Source organism: Cervus elaphus, chromosome 5 (genome assembly GCF_910594005.1).
Source record: "Cervus elaphus chromosome 5, mCerEla1.1, whole genome shotgun sequence".
NCBI classification, from domain to species: Eukaryota; Metazoa; Chordata; class Mammalia; order Artiodactyla; family Cervidae; genus Cervus; species Cervus elaphus.
In genome coordinates this window covers 106,576,605-106,596,711 of record NC_057819.1, presented here as the reverse complement: position 1 = coordinate 106,596,711, position 20,107 = coordinate 106,576,605, and the positions used below count along the sequence as shown (strand labels likewise).

At 48.6% G+C, this 20,107-nt stretch overlaps 1 protein-coding gene across 2 annotated transcripts in view; it reads right to left on the bottom strand.

The window, feature by feature from the left end:
• Nucleotides 1–20,107, bottom strand: part of SHMT1 (serine hydroxymethyltransferase 1) — a 26,223-nt gene extending 6,116 nt beyond the window's left edge. Inside the window, exons 1-4 of one of the 2 annotated variants that reach the window (XM_043904042.1) lie at nucleotides 19,959–20,107; nucleotides 2,780–2,894; nucleotides 1,777–1,922; nucleotides 151–266 (exon numbers count right to left, since the gene is read on the bottom strand). In XM_043904042.1, coding sequence (XP_043759977.1) covers nucleotides 151–266; nucleotides 1,777–1,922; nucleotides 2,780–2,875 — 358 coding nt within the window. In that variant the 5' untranslated portion in view covers nucleotides 2,876–2,894; nucleotides 19,959–20,107. Of the gene's footprint in view, nucleotides 1–150; nucleotides 267–1,776; nucleotides 1,923–2,779; nucleotides 2,895–8,546; nucleotides 8,697–19,958 lie in introns of those variants that run through there. The other variant, XM_043904040.1, reaches the window with a different exon arrangement.

The window sequence follows — 20,107 nt, the reverse complement described above, 5'->3', positions numbered from 1 at the left end:
GCATGCGTGCAGTAGGCAGTTGAGGGGGATGGGGGTGAGACCTCATCTCCCCCATCTGGCAGGGTGTCCTGCTTATACTCTCCCTTTCAGGGAGCCCCAGGAGGCTGGCAGGAAGGGGGCCACCCAGGCCTGTCTGGACCTGGCCATTACCTGAGTAAGGCTGGACGTTGACCCCCCAGCACTGGGGGTCCAGGCCATAGACCTGCAGCGCTCGCTTCTGACAGAGGACCTCTAGCTCATCAATGAACTCCGTCCCACCGTAGTACCTGCGAAGGAAGGTAGGAGGTATGGGCCCACTGGCGCCACCTCTGCGTGCAGGACAGAGGCCAGGCTCCTGGTGGGATGAAGGAGCAAGGGTGAGAACACGCACCCTGAACCCACGAGATGGCTTCCACCAGGCCCAGGTGGCTGTGTCTCGCCATCCGTGGGGAGGTCTGGCCCCGTATCTCGGATGAACCCTGAGGACACTGTCACAGCCATGTGATGGCCTGTGCCAGCTGCCCAGGGGTCAGTTCATAGCATGTGGAGCAGGACAGCGATTGCCAGAAGCTGGGAGAGGGAGTTACTGGTTTGGGGGGATTTACTTTGCATTTCTAATAAAATTTTATTTCTTATTTAATAATTGCATATCACAATGTATCATGCATTTATGTTTTTTTATTATTTGTGACTAGTTTTGGCCTGGGACGGAAGCCATGCTCTTCAAGTCGACTTGACCTGCCAGAGAATGGGTGCCCCTCTCTCCTGCCGTTGTCATGGGAACAGAGCTGGGGGCAGGGGTGGTGTGCCATGGTCACCATGCCCTCAGTCCCAGCAAGAAGCAGCAAGACTGCAGCACCACATCTCTGAACAGAGGCACCAAAGTATCTCCTCCAAGGTCAACTAGAAACACTAGGACCCCGGGAAGCCTGGGGTTTGAACACAAGCTGGGTGTCCCACAATTCCACTTGGTTCCCATACTGACCACCCAGAGTCAGTGCGGGCCCACATGCTGAGGGCTCAGGCCCACAAGACCGCCCCCCACTTCAGATGCCAAAGGCAAGTCCCTGGTCACTGGGCCACCAGCACTGCTACCCCAGTTGGCTACAAATGATCCCCTCAGTTTCAGTAATTCACTTGAAAAACTCAAGACTCAGGAAAGCGCCTCACTCGTGATCCCTGGTCTATTGTGAAGGACTCAATTTGTGAACAGGACAAGGTTCAGGAGGGCTTGTGACCCTACAACCCCCTTCCAGGGGGATGGGTGTGGGGGTCCAAAAATTATGACCCTCTAATCAGTGTAGAACGGCAGGTGACCCTCCCTTTTCCATGTCCTCTGGGGACACAAGTGAGCAATTTTGCAAAAACCACATGTTAAACTCTGTCACCACCATCTCTGCCTGATGACAACTGTAAAAAACACAAATGAATATGACTCCTGGTTCTCAGGAGGAGGAGCTGACCGAAGTCTCTTGTAGGTAAACCCAGCATTTAAAACGCTGACCCGGCTTCCAGTGTGTCAGGTCAGCCTCACCTTGGGGTCCCTGCTCGCACAACCTTCCCCTGGAGGCTCAGCCACAGCCAGCAGCTGCTCCTTCGGGCCTGGCTGTTATTCTAGGAAGGCCCAGGGGGACTGTGCAAGTGACCCCAAGTATCTTGCCCCCAGAACATGGGTGCCACCACCCGCTAGGAATCACAAGAGAGGAGGGGACAGGAGGCCCTGCCATTGAGAACCTGGTTGTTTTCTGAAATGTCCACTCCCTTCCTGGGAGGCAGGCCTGGATGACACTCACATACCTCTGGCCTGGGTACCCCTCAGAGTACTTGTTGTTCAGGCAAGACCCTAGGGCCTCCAGAACAGCCCGGCTGGCAAAGTTCTCAGAGGCGATCAGCTCCAGTCCAACCCTCTGCCGGTTACTCTCCTTCTTAATGATGTTGTAAACCTGACAAAAGAAAACAGGCATGGGGACACTGCAGTTTAACAGCTGCTCTGATCCGAGCAATAACCGAGTAAAGAGAAGAGACACTTATACTTTCATATTTTGCCCTCAGAAGCCAAGTGTAACCAGACTAAGATGACTCCCACAGCACCTAAGGAACAGAGGAAATCCTCCTCAAAGCTTTTAGCACATGGGAAGGAATTAATAGAAAGTGAATTAAGGAGAACAAAACGATGGAAGAGAAGATGATCCTTAAAACATACCACAAAATTTTAAAATTCTGAGCCATCTTGTTATTTTCCCTCCTGAACCTTGTTCCTTATTCCTTTCCTTAAAATAACAGATACCTAGATGAATCCACAGAGACAGAAAATAGACCAGTTTGGGTTGGGAATCTGGGGGATGGGGGGCAATTGCTAATGGGTTTGAGGTTTCTTTTGGGGGGATTAAAATGTTCTAAAAGCGATCATGAATACACTAAAAATCACTGAATTGTGTACTTTAAATGGGCAACTTGTATGTTAAGTGCATTCACTTATCTCATGTGTAAAGCTGTTGTGAAAATACGTAAATAAAAGATGTTTCTAGAAATGCTCCCCTGAACTGTAAGGAGACGGTCAAGTCTCAGTGACCCCACCCCTTCCCCTTTCCTCAGCAGCAGCCAGCACACTGCTCTTCACAGAAACTCAGATTTAAATGCACCCTCAAAGGACTTTCAGCCACTTTGCAGCCACTGCCTATAAACCTGTCCTGTATCCAAACCACAAGGCTGTCCCAAACACAGCTCATTTCTGGTGAGAATCAAAGGCCTGAACAAGGACTTCCAACAGCCGAACTTGCGAGAACACCCACAGCCTCACCTCAACATCGCTGTCCTTCAGGGGCTGTGCCAGCATCTTCTCATGCGAGGACCACAAATCGGCATCCCTGGGTGCCCTGTTGACTTGAGCTGCCATTGTGCTGGTTCAGAGGAGCCTAAAAATGGAAAAACTTCAAATATTAAACTCAGTCACAGCTCATAGCCACCTGTCAGTTCCCAAGTTGCTGAAGTACTGACACACATGTGGGCCTTGTCCCAGAACCGCCTGGAGGGCATGAGGACTCTGCTACAGATCGACCACGTGGGACCACCTGTGGATCCCTGCAGGTCACTGGCTCCGCAGGAGACCCACCCTCCTTGCCTCGAGGCTGCTCCAGCCTCGGGGAACCCAGCACCCCCTCTTCCTACCTGAACTTCTCCTGGTTGTGGCTTAGCTTTCCAACTAAGCCAGCTTCCTGAAGGCAAGGGCTGGTGGTTACTTTTTTAAAAATTTCCCACAGTACCCGGCACAGCCATATGAGAGTAATATTTGCCAAATGAACAAGTAAATTGCTGACTTATGTATTACTTTTTCTATTTCTCAAGTAATGAAAATGAGACTCAGAAAAGTATCTTAGTGGAGAGCTGCACAGCCCACTGGCCTTGGAGGAGAGCCTCAAACCACGCACAGGCTCCACCACCTGGTGTCCCGTGGCTGGGGCTGCAGGTAAACTGCATGCTCTGGGTTGACCCTGGGCCTCTGGTAAGGACCACGGGCAGAGGTACACGCCTGGACTCGGCATCATCACAATACAGCAGGCTCGTGTCTCCACATACGTGCCCACAAAGAACAAGAGTCTGAGCTCAGTGGTATCTCAGCTAAAGGGACAGCGTAAATGTTTACAGGAACTGACCTCCTTTAATCGATGGTTGGCAACTTTTCAGTACTTTCTATTAATTAGATAAGCTTTCATTTCAAATTCATTCCCTTAACAGTTACTTATCGAGGCCCTTCCCTTCAGCAGCCACAGATCAGGACTGGGAACACAGTGGGACCCAAACAGACCGAACCTTCATGGAGCTTCCTGGGGGAAGGTGAGCAGGAAACAGTGAGCACACTAAATGCAGACAGATAACCAGGCCGACAAGGACAAGCGCTGGGGGCAGGTCGACTTGGAGGGTGGTGACTAGAGGAGAGGACACTAGGCTGAGAAGGGGCCCATCAGACGCAGTCTCCCGAGAGCACCGTGAGAATATAAATAATTATACACACACACAGGTCCCTGCGATTTCCTAGTGACAGGAGCATCTCTTGTTCCAATGATGCAACTCAGGGTGGGAGGCTCCCAAGTTGGGGCTGTTCCCAGAAAGACCAGGCCATGATGAGAAGCATTTTCAGCCGCCTCAACTCCTCCAGAGAGGGAAGGGGGCTGGAAATGGAGTTAATGACTCCCTCACAGGGTTCAGGAAGCTTCCGGGTGGTGCACCCCAACTCCACGGGAACCCTCCCAGCCCTTTCCCTGAACATCTCTCTCTTCCTCTGGCTGCTTATCTGTGTCCTTTGTCATATCCTTTAATGAACTGGTGAACATAAGTTAGTGTCTGCCTGGATTCTGAGAGATCTTCTAGAACATGTTCGAGTCCAAGGAGGGTCCTGGGAGCCAAGTCTGACAGGAGCTGTGGGTCTCCTGGGGACTGATACTTGTGACTGGCATCTGCAGTGGGGAGGGGCAGCTGTCTGGTAAGACTAACCTGCGGGGTCTGTGCTCACTCTGGCTCACATCAGAACTGAGCTGAAATGAGCAACACCACCTGGTGGGGCAGAACTGCTGGGTGAGGGAAAGCCACCTGGTCGTCTGGTGTCACAGGTGCCATCAACAGCAGTTGGGAGAGTGAAGAGCAGACACAGCAGGAAAAGCATGGTTCTCCTGCACAAGTGCACATGCAGTATCACTTGTTAGACACATATACCCGCTAAATAAATGAGCCACACAATCCCCAGTCACAGTATCCTCCTTACTCTCTGGAGAAGCAAATATCTACCAGCAGGAAGCTTTAACCAGGAAATCCCAAACTGGGGTTTTTTAAGCAGCCATTATTTTAACATGAGCACAATGGAATCAGAAACACAGCCACTCCCACAAAACCAGCAGTGAGTGCAGGACTTAGGCCACAAATGCATCTGAGGCAGAAGTGGCTCCAGCCCCGGTGCCAGGGCCTCCGCCACACTCCCCCAGAGTTGCAGGGAGATGAGGTGGTCTGGGCACCTGGCTGATGGCTCCTCTGAACTCAATGGCTGCTTCCCACATGCCCTCAGCAGGTGGTGGCAAACCCACAGAAAACCAGAGACCAAACGGGTACACTCATCCTACAGTCTTTTCAAAGAGAAAAGTTTCTTTGAAATTCCAACTGCTCAGTGTTAAAAAGGATTCGAGAAACACAGAGCAAGTATTTCTCAACCACCAAATAAATAACTAAAGTCCCTTTGGAATGCCTTCTCCCCCCTCTCCCAGGAAAGTTAGATCTGCATCAGCTCCTAGAGGCACTCAGATCCGCTCTGCTCTACCTCCACCTGTGGTCTCAGCATCTCCTGTAGCATTGCCACCCGCAGCCCTTTGCCCTCATAGCAAACTCTTTCTTTTATGGTCACACCGCAAAACATGTGGGATCTTTCGGGATCAATCCCGTGCCCCTGCTTTGGGAGCACAGAGTTTTAACCACTGGACCACCCGGGAGGTGCCAACAAACCCTCCTCTCATCTAAGATGCGAACTCAGAGTCCCAGTTCCTTCTCAACCCCTAGGTGAGAGCTGTCTGTGTGGTCAGCCCCCCTCCAAGGCTAGCAGGGCCCCCCTGCTCCTGCTGCCGCTCTCTGGGGGTGTTTCCCACCCTGCATGCTGTTACCACTCAGGTCAAGTCACCCCCACCCGCCAAATGGAGTGCTCAGTTCACACTCTTATTAAATCCACCCAAGCTGAGTTCTCTTTAAAGTTCTTAAAAAAAAAAAGTCAAAGAAGTCTGAATTCTTTACTAAAACAATAACTTAAATCTGTAATATCTATTACAGTATAATGTATATCTTGTTGCATTCTAAATTACAGTAAGAAAGGCAGAGATCCTGAATGTGATGGTTAGCTCACACATCAACCTGGCAGGGCCTGGGGGGGACGCCCTGACAGCTGGCAAACAAGTGAGACAAAGATCCCTAGACTGTCCTCTTTTATATAGGAGGGAAGACCGGAAGATACACTGAACATCTCTCTATCCTTCAGGTCTGGATGTTGGCTGAGAAACAGGACACCTTGCACTTTTCTCCACTTTTTTTTTGAACTGTGACAGAAGTGCACAGCTCAGTGACATTAAAAACATCCACACTGTCATGCAGCTCCACCACCATCATCTTCAGAATGCTTCCACCTTCCTAAACTGAAACTGTGTCCCCATTTAACACGCTCTATTCCCTTCCCTTCCAGCATAGGGTAGCAACTATGCTAGTTTCTATCTCTATAAATTTGACTATTTCAGGGACCTCCTGTAAATGAGGTCACACAATATTTGTCCTTTTGTAGCTGGCTTATTTCACACAGCACAATGGCATCAAAGTTCAACTGTGTTGGCACACGTGTCAGAGTTCCCTTCCTTTTAAAGGCTGGATAATAGTCCACTGTTCGGAGAGACTACCTCTTGTTTATCCATCCTGCTACTCCCACCTCCTGGCTATTGCAAAGAATGCTGCCGTGAACACAGGTGCACAAATATCCAATCCCTACTGTCAATTCTTTTGGGTTTACACCCAGAAGTGGAATTTCCGGGTCATATAGTAATTCTACATTTAATGAGAAATAAGCTTTTGATATTTAGGAGCTTTACTTCACTATCATTAACCTACAATGGATTCATTCGTTCCTTTCACAAATATTTATTAAGTGACACCTGTGTCTGAGGCACTGAGTTAGGAGCTCAGAATACTAGGGTCAACAAGACAGAGGCCCTGCCATTATGAAAAGAAGGATCTAAAAAAGTAAATAAGTTCATGAGAGATAACATCAGGGAGTGATGACTGTTAGAAGGGCAATAAACAGTCAGAGGGCTTGTTCAGACATGCCATGGAAGGCGCCTGAGCTGAGGTGGGAACTGTGGAAAGGAGCCAAGCTTGTGAGCCGTGGGGCAACAGCAAACACCAGTCCAAAGGCCCAACAATGGGAAGAGGTTTCAGTTGTCAAGGGTCAGAAATGAGGAACACAACAAAGACGAGATGAGATTCGAGGGCCTAAAGGCCAGTGCAGGGATGAGAAGATCCTCACCTTGGCAGAATAGAGCTCACAGGTTTCAAACTGTGCTCAAGGACCTAGGTCTCATGTCGTTTCCCAATGTACCTGTTTGAGAAATACCTGTCTGAAACTAACAACTAGAGAAACCTGACTGGAGAAGATCAAGGTTCCTTTCGCGAGAGCAGTGGACGTTCCACGGGTTCGACCCCTGCCATGCCCCACTTCCCATCAGTGAAGGCCACATCCAAGGGAGCTGTGCTGAACTCACTGCAGAGCCAGCCTGCAGAGTTTGACTCCCACTCTCCACTTCCCCCTGGCTGCTGACACCTGTTTCTCAGTCTCCTTGTGCATGACACAGGGATGACGACAGTCCTGAGCTGGTTGGAGTTAAATGAGGTGTAAGACACAGAGCACTCAGACAGGACCAGGCAGAGTGACTACTCAACAATCAGCAGCTACGGGACGTCACCAGTGGTCCAGTGGTTAAGACTCCGTGCTTCCACTGCAGGGGCCACGAGTCCCATCCCTGGTTGGGGAACTAAGATCCCACATGCCATGTGGTGTGGTCAAGAGATTTAAAAAGAGAGAGAGAGAGAGAGAGAGAGCACCTACTATTATTATTAAAGAGACATAGGTACCTCAGGGCCATCTTTACTACCTCTAAGCACCCCGGGAAACACAACCCACTGCAGCTGTCACTGTGTCATGCTGTTGGTGTTTCTGTTGGAGAAACGTCACCTATGACACTGTCCATGATCATCACCTCAAGCCCAGGGAAACAATCCGAGTAAGCGAATTCACTTCCCAGGGTTACCATCTTTCCCATACCCCCAGATCTTTCCTGGGTCTTTGTCACACAATGGGATCAGCCCCTTGTTGGTGCTGAGGAAATTACTGTCTGTGTGTGTGCCCTACTTTACAAAGGAGCAAACAGGCTCAGAAGTTAGGTGGCATATAATAGTGACAGAAGGAATCTGAACTCTTCCCTGATTCGGTGCTAAACAAAACCATAATCGCCCACATCCGCTTCCCGTTCCGTCAAGTAAAAAGATTATGAGCCCATAAGAATATGAACTGGTGTTTCCAGTCCGCCAGCTCTGCCAGATTGAATCGCATGTTTGTGCTGGCCTCAGGTGACCAAGGGTCGCTTAACTTCCTCGACCTCGACACTCAGCACCCCGGGCCGCGAACCCCACAGGGCAGCGCTTGTCTCTTAGGCCGGGGTGAGGGTTGGGGAGGCCAGGCTCGCCGCCCCCCACCACCCCAGGGTGGCCGCAAGTGCAGTGGGAACGCGCGGGCTCCGTCGGGCCCCCTCTCTGAGCCTCCCCTTCCCCGTCTGCGAAAGGGGCTACAGGGAAGCACTTGGATGCAGCCGCGCAGGGAAGATACTGGGACGAGGTGACGCGCTGCACTGAAATTTAGAGTTCCATGAGGAAAGCGGCCGCCGGCACCTGCACCGAGCCTTCGAGGTGCGGTCAACCCAACCGCACGGGTCTTGACCTGGGGCCACGCGCGCCGGCCCCTCACCCCAGGCGCCAGTAAGGCGCTCCTCACTCACCCGATCCCGCTTCTCGGAGCCGCGGGGGAAGCACAGTCAGAAACACCAAGCTCCCGGCTGCTGCTAACACCACCAGAGTTGGGACCCGCGCGCTAGCCTCCACGTGATCCGCGCGCGAGACCCACTCCCAAACCTGGCGCGCACCGCCCCGCCCCGGCCCCGCCCCAGAGACACCCAATCAGAGCGCGCATCCCAGAGAGCTCCGTCCCCCCGAGTAGCCCAATCAAGACGCGGAGACAGGAGAGCTCCGCCCCCAGAGGAGCCAGCGCTATTGGCTACCGCGGGTCGGGCCTCGCCCAGTACAACGGGATGTGCCTTTGCTCACCTGGCCAGGGGGCATGGTGCCACCCCCTGAGACTGCAGGCCAGGGGCTGGGAGTTTCCGGGAAGACAAGAGGTTTAGAGGTGAATTCTGTTGCTTATATCTGTCTTTTGCATTGTCCTACTTACAGGTTAGCACAGTGGACATTTAAATAGGACAAAGGGGGGTTCCAACTCCGACGCTGTTACTCTGCACATATGGAACCCTAGACCAGTCGCTTCGCTTTTTGAGTTTCATATTCTCATCTTTGAGTTGGAGATAACTATATCTTCCTGACAGGGCTGTGGGGAGGTTTTGTAGATATATCTAAAACACTTGACATTGTGCCTGACACACAGCAAGGGCTCAATAAATAAAAAACGTTGTTGTTATTCAGTCGCCAAGTCGTGTCCGACTTTCTGCTACCCCTTGAACTGCAGCAGGCCTGGAAGGCTTCCCTGTTCTTCACTATCTCCTGGAGTTTGTTAAGACGTTAACATCTTAACATTAAACCATTGTTAAGAATAACAAAACCAAGGGCCTGCACAATATAGGGAACAAGCTGACAAAGATTCTCTAACTGAAGGAAGGCTGACTTTTGGACTTTCCTGCTTGTCTCTGTGTTGTCAGATTTCAGCAAGAATCCTGCTAAGTCTGTTTAAACAGAACAGCCCGCCCCCACTTCTCCACATCTGATTGGATTCCTCATCTTCTACCAGGGTTGGTGATGTCTGATCACCCAGGCCTAGTCAGCTTGGCCAGAATTCCCTGTTCCCTGATGTTTCCCTTAGTAATTTTCCATCCACCCACCTCACCCTGCTCCTTGCTATAAATTCCCACTGCCCCTGCTGTATTCAGAGTTGAGCATAACCTCTCTCCCAAACTGCAAGGTTCTATGCCAGTGGTCCCTACACCAATTGAAATCATGTGCCCACCTTGCCCCCACCAAATAAGGTCTGTCTTACTGTGTCATTGAATATTTTTTTCTTTAACAGCTCTGGATTTTTCAGTACTCAGTGTACCCACAACACTTTACCTCTTACCATGTCAAACAATTTCCAAAATATTGTAACAAATGTGGCTAAAATGTGACAGTGAATGGATTCAAAATTGATTCAGAAAAGTCTAGGGAAAGACAGTGAGAGAGTAAGGATCCATAAGAAAGTCAAGAACATTTAGTTCCTTTTCAAGGGCTCTAGATAAAATCCTGAGCCATATCCTTGAGCTGTGGTGCAGATACTGAAACCCCCACAAGGTGGAAGAAGTTAACAGCATGCTGACCACCAACATGTAGACACCACACTGGTTAAAGCCAAAAAATTGATAACCGAGATTCCCAAAACGCCACCCTGTTACCACCAACAACTAAAAAGAATGATCACGAGCTGATCACACACCCTTGAACCCTCACCCCTAATGTTGTCTTTGAAAACCTTCCCAAAAGCCACTGGGGAGTTGGGTCTTTTGAGCATGAGCTGCAGTAAACTTGGCCCTGCGGTAAAGGTTGTATTTTCCTTCAGTACCACTTGGTGCCAGGAGGTTGACTTTGCTGTGCATCAGGTGAACTGATGTAGGTTTGGTTTGGTAATGTCTGTTGTTGCTATTCAGTCTCTTAGTCATGTCTAACTCTTTGCGACCCCATGGACTGCAGCACACCAGGATCCCCTGTCCTTCACTATCTTCCAGAGTTTGCTCAAATTCATGTCCATTGAGCCAATGATGCTATAGATAGATATTAATAACATCTCTTTGAAACATATATAAATCCTTTTGAAGACTAGATAGGCCTTTTGTCAAGTTGATGACCCACGAATGTCTTTGTCAAGAACCTGGGAGCCATCACTTTGAAACATAAATGTGAAGGATCCAGCAGCCATATCTCCAAGTGTCTGTCACTGGGTAAGAACCTCCTTCTAAGATGCAGAACTACTTCCTGTCATAAAGATAGGAGAAGATTGTTATTCCTCTTGAGACAGGTAGGAAGGGGAAGGGCACAACCATTAAAAGCAGTTCATGGGGTAACAGAGTTGGACATGACTTAGCAACTGAACAACAACAACAGACTTTGAGGATACAACAAAAGCTAGTTGGGACCAATCAGGTCCAAAATAGTGGAAGAGTCGACTTCCAGCAGACCCTGAGCCTCAGTCTATGCTCAATGTAATGCATTAGCATCTAAATGACACACACACAGGCAGCATGACAGTTTTGAAGCTGACCATAAGAGGGCAAAAAGTGGGCAGTGGCCCAGTTCCTAGAAATCCCTGCCCCTTCTCCAACCACTTTACTCTTAAATTCTTTCCTGTATGAAGCCAAGGAGCCTCACTTGGTGACTCGCTAGAGACCTTGTTCACTCCTCCTCACCCTTCTCCTGCAACATCTTTTGTGGCAACCACGAAAGGGACATCAAAGGGCATAACCTGGATCCATCTACTAGGCTGTGGCTGCCCACTGCAGAGGACAGCTGGGACTTAGTCCTGAAGATTTGAGTAGCCCTTAGGTGGCAGCTAATGCTGCCTGGGAGATCTGGTGGAGACCAGCTCTCTGGCCCCGAAGGAGCCCACCAAGCCCAAGGCTCTTCTCTTCATGTTTGTCATTCTCCCCCATCACTCTGTTTCTTTGGACCTAAGAAGATCCACAGAGTCCACCACTTGGACTTCCAAATTAAGACTGTGGCAATTGGCAACCTGACTGGGTTAGTTTCCCCTCGAGGCTCCTCAAGTCTGATTCCCCCTTCCTCCTCGTTCTTAGTCTTGGCCCGGTTCCAGAATGTCAGAACTGCATCGGCGGCCCAAATAAGGAGACATTGGGAGTCTCCCACTACATCTGTGGCCCAGCCCTCTCTGAGTGCCTCTCAGGGCTCACAGCCTCATTGAACCCCTGGTCACATGTGAGGGTCTCAGACTTTATCAACCCCTGAGCAAAGGAAGTGATCAAGCACCCTCCGCAGAGGGCCTGTGAATCTCTGGCTGAGGAAGCGTCCTGGCTGGGCACCTTCTCTCTTCACCCTGGATTTCTCTCATATCCTCCTTCTCTCATCCCCTCCTGGTTTCTTAGCCTGTCTACTGGTCCTTGCACCTCCCTGCCAGCTTTCCCAGTGGGTGGGGTGTTATCTATGTGCTGCTCATGTAAAGAAGTGCCCATCCTCAACAGCACAAGGACAACCTCCCAAGGAGGGCTTTGACCTTGTCTTGTTACTACCTTCTGGCTTCTGCTCTACCCTGCAGCTCTGTTTGAAAAGTGAAAGTGAAGTTGCTCAGTTGTGTCCAACTCTTTTCCATCCCATGGACTGTAGCCTACCAGGTTCCTCCATCCATGGGATTCTCCAGGCAAGAGTACTGGAGTGGGTTGCCATTTCCTTCTCCAGAGGATCTTCCTGACCCAGGGATAAAACTTGGGTCTCCCGCATTGTAGGCAGACGCTTTACCGTCTGAACCACCAGGGAAGTCTGTTTGCTTACCTTTTCCTTTCTCTGAAAATGAAGGTAATCTGCTTAGTGACACGGCCTAGGTCTCCTTCCTCTCTCCCTGAAGGGTTTAGGATTTGGGACTCTAGTCACTTTTTCTGGCTCTTGTTCCTCCCCTTGACTAACCCCAGGGGTCTCCTCAGGCTCACCAAACTGATTTTTGGGTGCCCTCACTGTTGTCTTTGCAAAACAAACCTTTTCTCATGGTCTGATGGCTACAAGCCCAGTTTTCCCTGCTTAATTAGACACCTCTTCTGCCTTGATCCCCTAACCTAATCAGTTTGTTCAGTAACTCAGTCATGTCCGACTCTTTGCAGCACCATGGCCTGCAGCATGCCAGTCCTGGACAGCACTTCCCTGTCCATCACCAACTCCCAGAGCTTGTTCAAACTCATGTCCACCGAGTCAGTGATGTCATCCAACCATCTCATGCTCTGTTGTCCCCTTCTCCTCCTGCCTTCACTCTTTCCCAGCATCAGGGTCTTTTCCAATGAGTCAGTTCTTCACATCAGGTGGCCAAAGTACTGGAGTTTCAGCTTCAACATCAGTCCTTCCAATGAATATTTAGCACTGATTTCCTTTAGGGCTGACTGGTTCGATCTCCTTGCTATCCAAAGTACTCTCACAAGTCTTCTTCAACACCACAGTTCAAAAGCATCAATTTTTCAGTGCTCAGCTGTCTTTATGGTCCAACTTTAACATACATGACTACCGGAAAAACCATAGCTTTGACTATAAGGACATTTTTTTGGTAAAGTAATGTCTTTGCTCTTTAATATACTATCTAGGTTTGTCATAGCTTTTCTTCCAAGGAGCGTCTTTTAATTTCATGGCTGTAGTCACCATATGCAGTGATTTTAGAGTCCAAGAAAATAAAGTCTGTCACTGTTTCCATTGTTTCCCATCTATTTGCCAGGAAGTGATGGGACCAGATGCCATGATCTTAATTTTTTTTTTTTTTATGATCTTAGTTTTTTGAATGTTGAGTTTTAAGATAGCTTTTTCACTTTCCTCTTTCACTTTCGTCAAGAGCCTCTTTAATTCCTCTTTGCTTTCTGCCATAAGGGTGGTGTTATCTGCATATCTGAGGTTATTGATATTTCTCCCTGCAATCCTGATTCCACCTAGAGGTTCATCCAGTCCAGCATTTCACATGATGTACTCTGTATATAAGTTAAATAAGGAAGATGACAATATACAGCCTTGACGTACTCCTTTCCCAATTTGGAACCAGTCTGTTGTTCCATGTCCAGTTCTAACTGTTGCTTCTTGACCTGCATACAGATTTCTCAGGAGACAGGTAAGGTGGTCTGGTATTCCCATCTCTTGAAGAATTTTCCACAGTTTGTTGTGATCCACACAGTCAAAGGCTTTGGTGTAGTCAATGAAGCAAAAGTAGATGTTTTTCTGGAATTCTCTTGCTTTTTCTATGATCCAACAGATTTTGGCAATTTGATCTCTTGTTCCTCTGCCTTTTCTAAATTCAGCTTGAACATCTGGAAGTTCTCTGTTCAAGAACTGTTGAAGCCTAGCTTGGAGAATTTTGAGCATTACTTTGCTAGTGTGTGAGATGAGTGCAATTGTATGGTAGTTTGAACATTCTTTGGCATTGCCTTTCTTTGGGATTGGAATGAAAACTGACCGTTTCCAGTCCTGTGGCCACTGCTGAGTTTTCCAAATTTTCTGGCATATTGAGCGCAGCACTTTCACAGCATCATCTTTTAGGATTAGAAATAGCTCAGCTGGAATTCCATCATCTCCACTAGCTTTATTAGTAGTGATTCTTCCTAAGGCCCACTTGACTTCGCACTCCAGGATGTCTGGCTCTAGGTGAGTGATCACACCATTGTGATTATCTGGATCATTAAGATCTTTTTTGTATAGTTCTTCTGTGTATTCTTGCCACCTCGTCTTAATACCTTCTGCTTCTGTTAGGTCCATACCATTGCTGTCCTATATTGTGCCCATCTTTGCATGAAATGTTCCCTTGGTATCTCTAATTTTCTTGAAGATATCTCTAGTCTTTCCCATTCTATTGTTTTCCTCTATTTCTTTGCATTGATCACTTAGGAAGTCTCTCTTATCTCTCCTTGTTATTCTTTGGAACTCTGGGGTCAGGCCAATAAACTGCCTATAGGACTTATCCCTGTGACAATCCCTTGAAGAGCCCCATCCACTAAAGTCCCTGGCAGCACACTCCTCTTACATTTTGGGCTATCAGTGAAGAGTAAATGTGTCTGACTCTTTGTGACCCCATGGACTATAGCCCATCAGGCTCCTCTGTCCATGGAATTCTCCAGGCAAGGATACTGGAATAGGTAGCCATTCCCTTCTCCAGGGGATCTTCCAGACCCAGGGATCTAACTCAGGTCTCCTGCATTGCAGGCAGATTCTTTACTGTCTGAGCCACCAGGGAAGTCCTGGTGGGCTATCAGGGAGAAAAATAAACTGCAGCTCCCATGCCTGTATCACCTCACGACTACATTTCCTTGTGAAAAACTCATGGGAGGACAGGGTCCAGGAAGCCCGTATTGGAGCCCTGCCCTGTGGAGAAGGGATGTGTGTGAAGTGCAGCCAGAAAGGCCACTGGAAGGATGAATGTCACCCGCGGGGAAGAGGGCCACCAGGACTCTGTCCAAAATATAAACAGGAGGATCACTGGAAGCAGGACTACTACCCTCAGTCCCGGAGGGGACTCAGGGCTCCCAAACCAATGATGGCTGATAGGACAGAAGACTGACAGGGCCCAGGACCCTCCCTGGCTCCCAGAGGACACCTGGTCACTTTCCAGAGAAGCTGTGGTAGCCCTTGATGTGGCAGGTAGGAAGGTTATTTTCTATTAGGTATGGGGGCAGCCTGCTCTGTGCTGACTGGTTTCCCTGGACAATCTGGTCTGATTCTCAGGATTGATGTATGGCCCCAAACCAAGCGATTCAGAATCCCCTCTTCCCCACGCCATGCAGCTGCTTGTTAGGAATTTTACCTCTGCACATCAGTTTCTGCTCATGCCTGAGTGCCACCCCACCTCATGGATCACTGCCTTCTCATAGCAAAGGGGCTTACATAACTCAATGAAGCTATGAGCCATGCCAAGCAGGGCCACCCAAGATGGACAGGTCATAGTGGAGAGTTCTGACAAAACATGGTCCGCTGGAGGAGGGAATGGCAAACTACTCCAGTATTCTTGCTGTGAGAACACCATGAACTGTATAAAAAGACAGAAAGATGTGACACCACAAGATGAGCCCTCTATGTTGGAAGGTGTCCAGTATGCTACTGGGGAAGAGAGGAGGACAATTACTAATAGCTCCAGAAAGAATGAAGCTGCTTGCTGGGAAGGGACCTGCTCACTCTATTCCAAATGATACTACACTCTGGAGACCCTCACAGAGAAGGCACCCAGCCATGGCAACCTGCCTCAGTCCCAACCAGAGGAGGTCTCCATTCCAGCCCACATTATTTCTCAAGTGGACCCCACTGTCTGGGATGCTGAAGTCCCTGGGAAAGCTACTAATCTGCTCCCAGTTTAACAGAGCCTGTTAAACCCAATGCTGATTACCCATGCAAGAGACTCTGATACCTGAGGCCCAACAAGGTATCCAACTTCTAATAACCAAGTTCTTAAAATATGGGCTATGACCCTGCCATTTGGACAATTCATTTGTGTTAGACAAAAGCCCACTCTCGGGCCCTGGAAGGAGTCCCCTTGCCTGCAACAATTGTGCTTATAAGAAACAGTGGAAAATACAGGTTTGTTCAAGTCCTGAGGATGTTACTGAAAGCCCAACCTCTCTGTACACTAGCGCTGAAACAAATCCCAGAGACAGAGTTTTGGATGAAGTAAAAAAGGATAGCTTTATTACCTTGCCAGGCAAAGGGAGGCACACCAGGCTTCTGCCTCAAAAAACCTGCGTGCCTCTACTTCAGAGAACTGGATGAGGGTTTATAACAGTGGGTCAAAGGTGGGGCCTGACAAGACTAGGGATCTCCCAATCTTGATGAGCTTCTCGAGTTCCTTTAATCTTGCCTTAGCTTGTTTCTTGGCTGCTCCTCCCTGAATTAGCAACTGTTCCAATCTGCCTTTTGGAACTCAAAGAAGGTCAGGGAGGCTGAAGTCTTACCTACAAGAAATTGGGGACACAAAGACCTCCATGCCTGGGAGCCCAACAGAGTCCAGCTTGGTTTTAAGGGCAGTTAATGAGGCAGTAGTCCCAGTTCACCTGATATTTCCCTTGTGGAACTCCCCTTGTGGCTCAGCTGGTAAACAATCCACCTGCAATGTGGGAGACCTGGGTTCAATCCCTGGGTTGGAAAGATTCCCTGGAGAAGGGAAAGGCTACCCACTCCAGTATTCTGGCCTAGAGAATTCCATGGACTGTACAGTCCATGGGGTCGCAAAGAGTTGGACACAACTGAGCGACTTTCACTTAGCCATTTAGCCACATTTGTCCTGAAGGAAATCAACCCTAAATATTTATTGGAAGGACTGATACTGAAGCAACACCAACTCAATGGACATGAATTTGGGCAAACTCTGGGAGATAGTGAAGGACAGGGAAGCCTGGTGTGCTGCACTGCATGGAGTCAAAAAGAGTCAGATGCGACTTAGCAACTGAACAACAACAATAACAACACCATATTGACTAAGTTCCAGAGACTGTAAACTGATTCCCAGAGCTAGACCTATTGTAAACTGATTCCCAGAGCTAGATCTAAAGGATGCTTTCTTTAGGATTCTTCTGCACCCAGACTCCCAACGCCTCTTTGCTTTTGCGTGGACAAATCCAGACAGCCACATAATGCTGTGAATGCTTCCACTCTGTGGCATTGAAGTAGAGGGAAGCCATGCAGTTCTAGGAACTCAGTCAACCACAGCCTTGTCCACTACTACTGCTTCATCGACGATCAAGGGTCACGCGGTGCCCAGCATGGACTAGGCCGGGGGCCTGTGTCCACTTCTACACACATTATGGGCGTCCACAGTGCATTCATGGCCTTGATCCCTGAGGACTACTCTGTGTACCCCATGTGTACCCTCCCACCTCTTTGGCTGTGTAATGCCCTGTGCCCTCTCCCCGTGCCCACCCCCTCGGTGCCCCCTGGCTGTGTGTCAGCCCCCTGACTATCTCTACTCCAAGGGTAGACTCAGACCCCTGGGTCTTGCCTCTCCCTGCTCCAGGGCCATCCAAAGCTATCTGGGGTCTCCATTCACCCACTGCCCACACCGGCCTGCCTCACAGCTCAGCGGGGGACAGAACCCTTCGCAGGAGCCTGATGTGCCCATCTGTTCCCCTCCAGATTGCTTCTCTCTCCAGCCCAGAGAAAGTCCTCTTGTTTTAGAGGCTCGGTGGAATGGAAAATCGTCTGACTCACCAGTGTCTTCCCTACTCTAAATCACAAGGAGAGGAGGCCTTTGTAACCCCAAGGCCTCTTCTCTGCCACTAAACTCTTTTCTTTCAAACCATTTGCTCTGTGAGGAAGTTCCCAAATGACTTGAAACTCAAGAATTAAGACCTTTCTTCTTTCTGCCTGCTCTGCTGGCTCTTCCTGATGCTACAGTGGAACAAGGAGCTGGAGTCTCAGCCAACACTGGGTGACAAGAGTACACATACGTAAGTAGATCAAAATACCACCTTCCAGGGGAGAAGGTCTTACTCAGAGTGGATGCTAGCCAATTAGGAGAGGCCACACAGCTCAGTGAGAGTGGACGCCTTTGATTTTGCTGCAAAGGCACATGTGCAAAGGCACATCGAGGCATGCAAGGTGAATGTGTTGTGTGGCCTTGAGTAAGAAGTTTGACCCCTCTGGGCTTTTATCACGTCCACTTTGGACTCCTCTCTTCCTCTGCTTTCCTCTAGGCTATGGGCCCTCCAGACATGATCTATGGTCTTCATTCTCCTACATTCTCCCAGACCAGCTCATCTACTCCCAGGTGGTGTTGACATCTGAGTCAGTGTCACAGGTGTTGGAGGAGAAGGAGGAGAAACTCTAGGGTGGGGGAGGAGCGCAAGGTGGGAGGGGCTGGCAGAGAAGAGACCCACTAACTCTGCCTGTGGCGGGTAAGGAAGCCTGCCCCGAGGAGGGTCTCATCAGACTCACAGGTCTGATTTCTCTGGACAAAAGGAGGTGGAAGGGAGGTAGGCAGGACAGAAGAGCAGGCGGGATGCTGGAGTTCCACCCACTGTTTCCTCCTAGACATCAGGCTGCCTCTGAAACTTTTTCTTTCTCCCTATTCAGCAACACTTAAAACAAAAAGGAACTTAAAACTCCACAGTCATCACTTTCCTGTGTTGCCATGTAAAAGCATTATTCTCAGAAAGTTAAAAATACGTAACAGACTTCCTCCTCTAAGCATGATATAGTAGAAAGGATCGCACTTAACCTTCCTTGATAAACAACTAGGAACTGGGCAAAACCTATCAAAGAGCTCCTTGCAGACACTGAACAACCAGGGGTTGGGGGTTCAGACACTCTGGGAAAAGTGGGGTCTGCCCTGGTTGGGTGTGTGGAGATGATCCTGGATGAGGGGATGGCACAGAAGCTGGTGATCTCGGCGGGTGGAAGGGGTGGAAGTCAGGGCTGGGGAGAATGAGGCATTTCTTTGTGTATAGAATTCCTTTGAGTTTGCTGAGTATGTGACTTGCATGTACAGAGAAAAACTCTTCAAAGAGGTAGAACAGCCAGGGAATTGTGAGCTGACAAATCCCCAGAGTTCACAGGGAAAGATGTTCAAACTCTGAGCAGCCAGAGGAGCTTCCCCAGTGATGGCAGGGGGCATGGGGTGGACAGTCTGGAGCCAGCATACCTGAGTAGTAAATCCAAACTAACCCCAGATGGAAGCTACTCTCCTCTCCTCTAACAAAACTTTGAAACAAGCCTCAGGCAGAAACCGGAGACAATACCTAAGAACCCAAAGCCACCCTCAGCCGGCTCAATCCAACTGACATTTATAGGACATGCCACCTAACAACAGAACAGGAGATTACACATGCTTTCAAGTGACGACAAATACCAAGGTGGAACACATCCTGGGCCATAAAACAAACTTCAAGAAATTTAAAAGAACTGAAATCAAAGTGTGTTCTCTGACAACAATGAAACCAAAATAGAAGTCAATAACAGGAAAATAATAAAATCTCCAACAACCTAAGTGCGCATTGACAGAGGAATGGATGAAGATGTATACATACACAGTGGAATATCACTAGGCCACAAAAAGAATGAAAATTTGCCATTTACAACAACATGAATGGACTTGGAGAGTATCATGCAAAGTGAATTAAGTTAGACAAAGACAAACATTGTATGATAACAATTATGTGGGCTTTAAAAAATAAAACTAGTGAAGATAACAACAATAACTAAAACAGACTCACAGATGCAGAGAACAAATTAGTGGTTACCAGTGGGGAGAGGGAAAAGGTGAGGGGCAAGCTATGGGTAGAAGATTAACAGGTTGAAAACTACTACATATGAAATAAATAAGCTACAAGGATATATTGTACAGTGCAAGGAAAATCACCAATATTTTATAATGACTAAGCAGAATATAACCTTTAAAAACTGTGAATCACTATGTTGTACTTCTGAAACTTATATTGTACATCAACTATACCTCAATTTTGAAAAAAAGGAGTCTTTCTTACCGTAGATCTTAGCAGCCTCAGTGTATGATTTCTTTCTCTCCTTATTAAGTTGAGAATTTTCACCTTTTCACTTAAGGAAGCACTGTAGGGTCTCTTTGGCAGATCTGAGTTGCAGCATCTCTACTCTCACACTTTGGGGGCAGTTATTA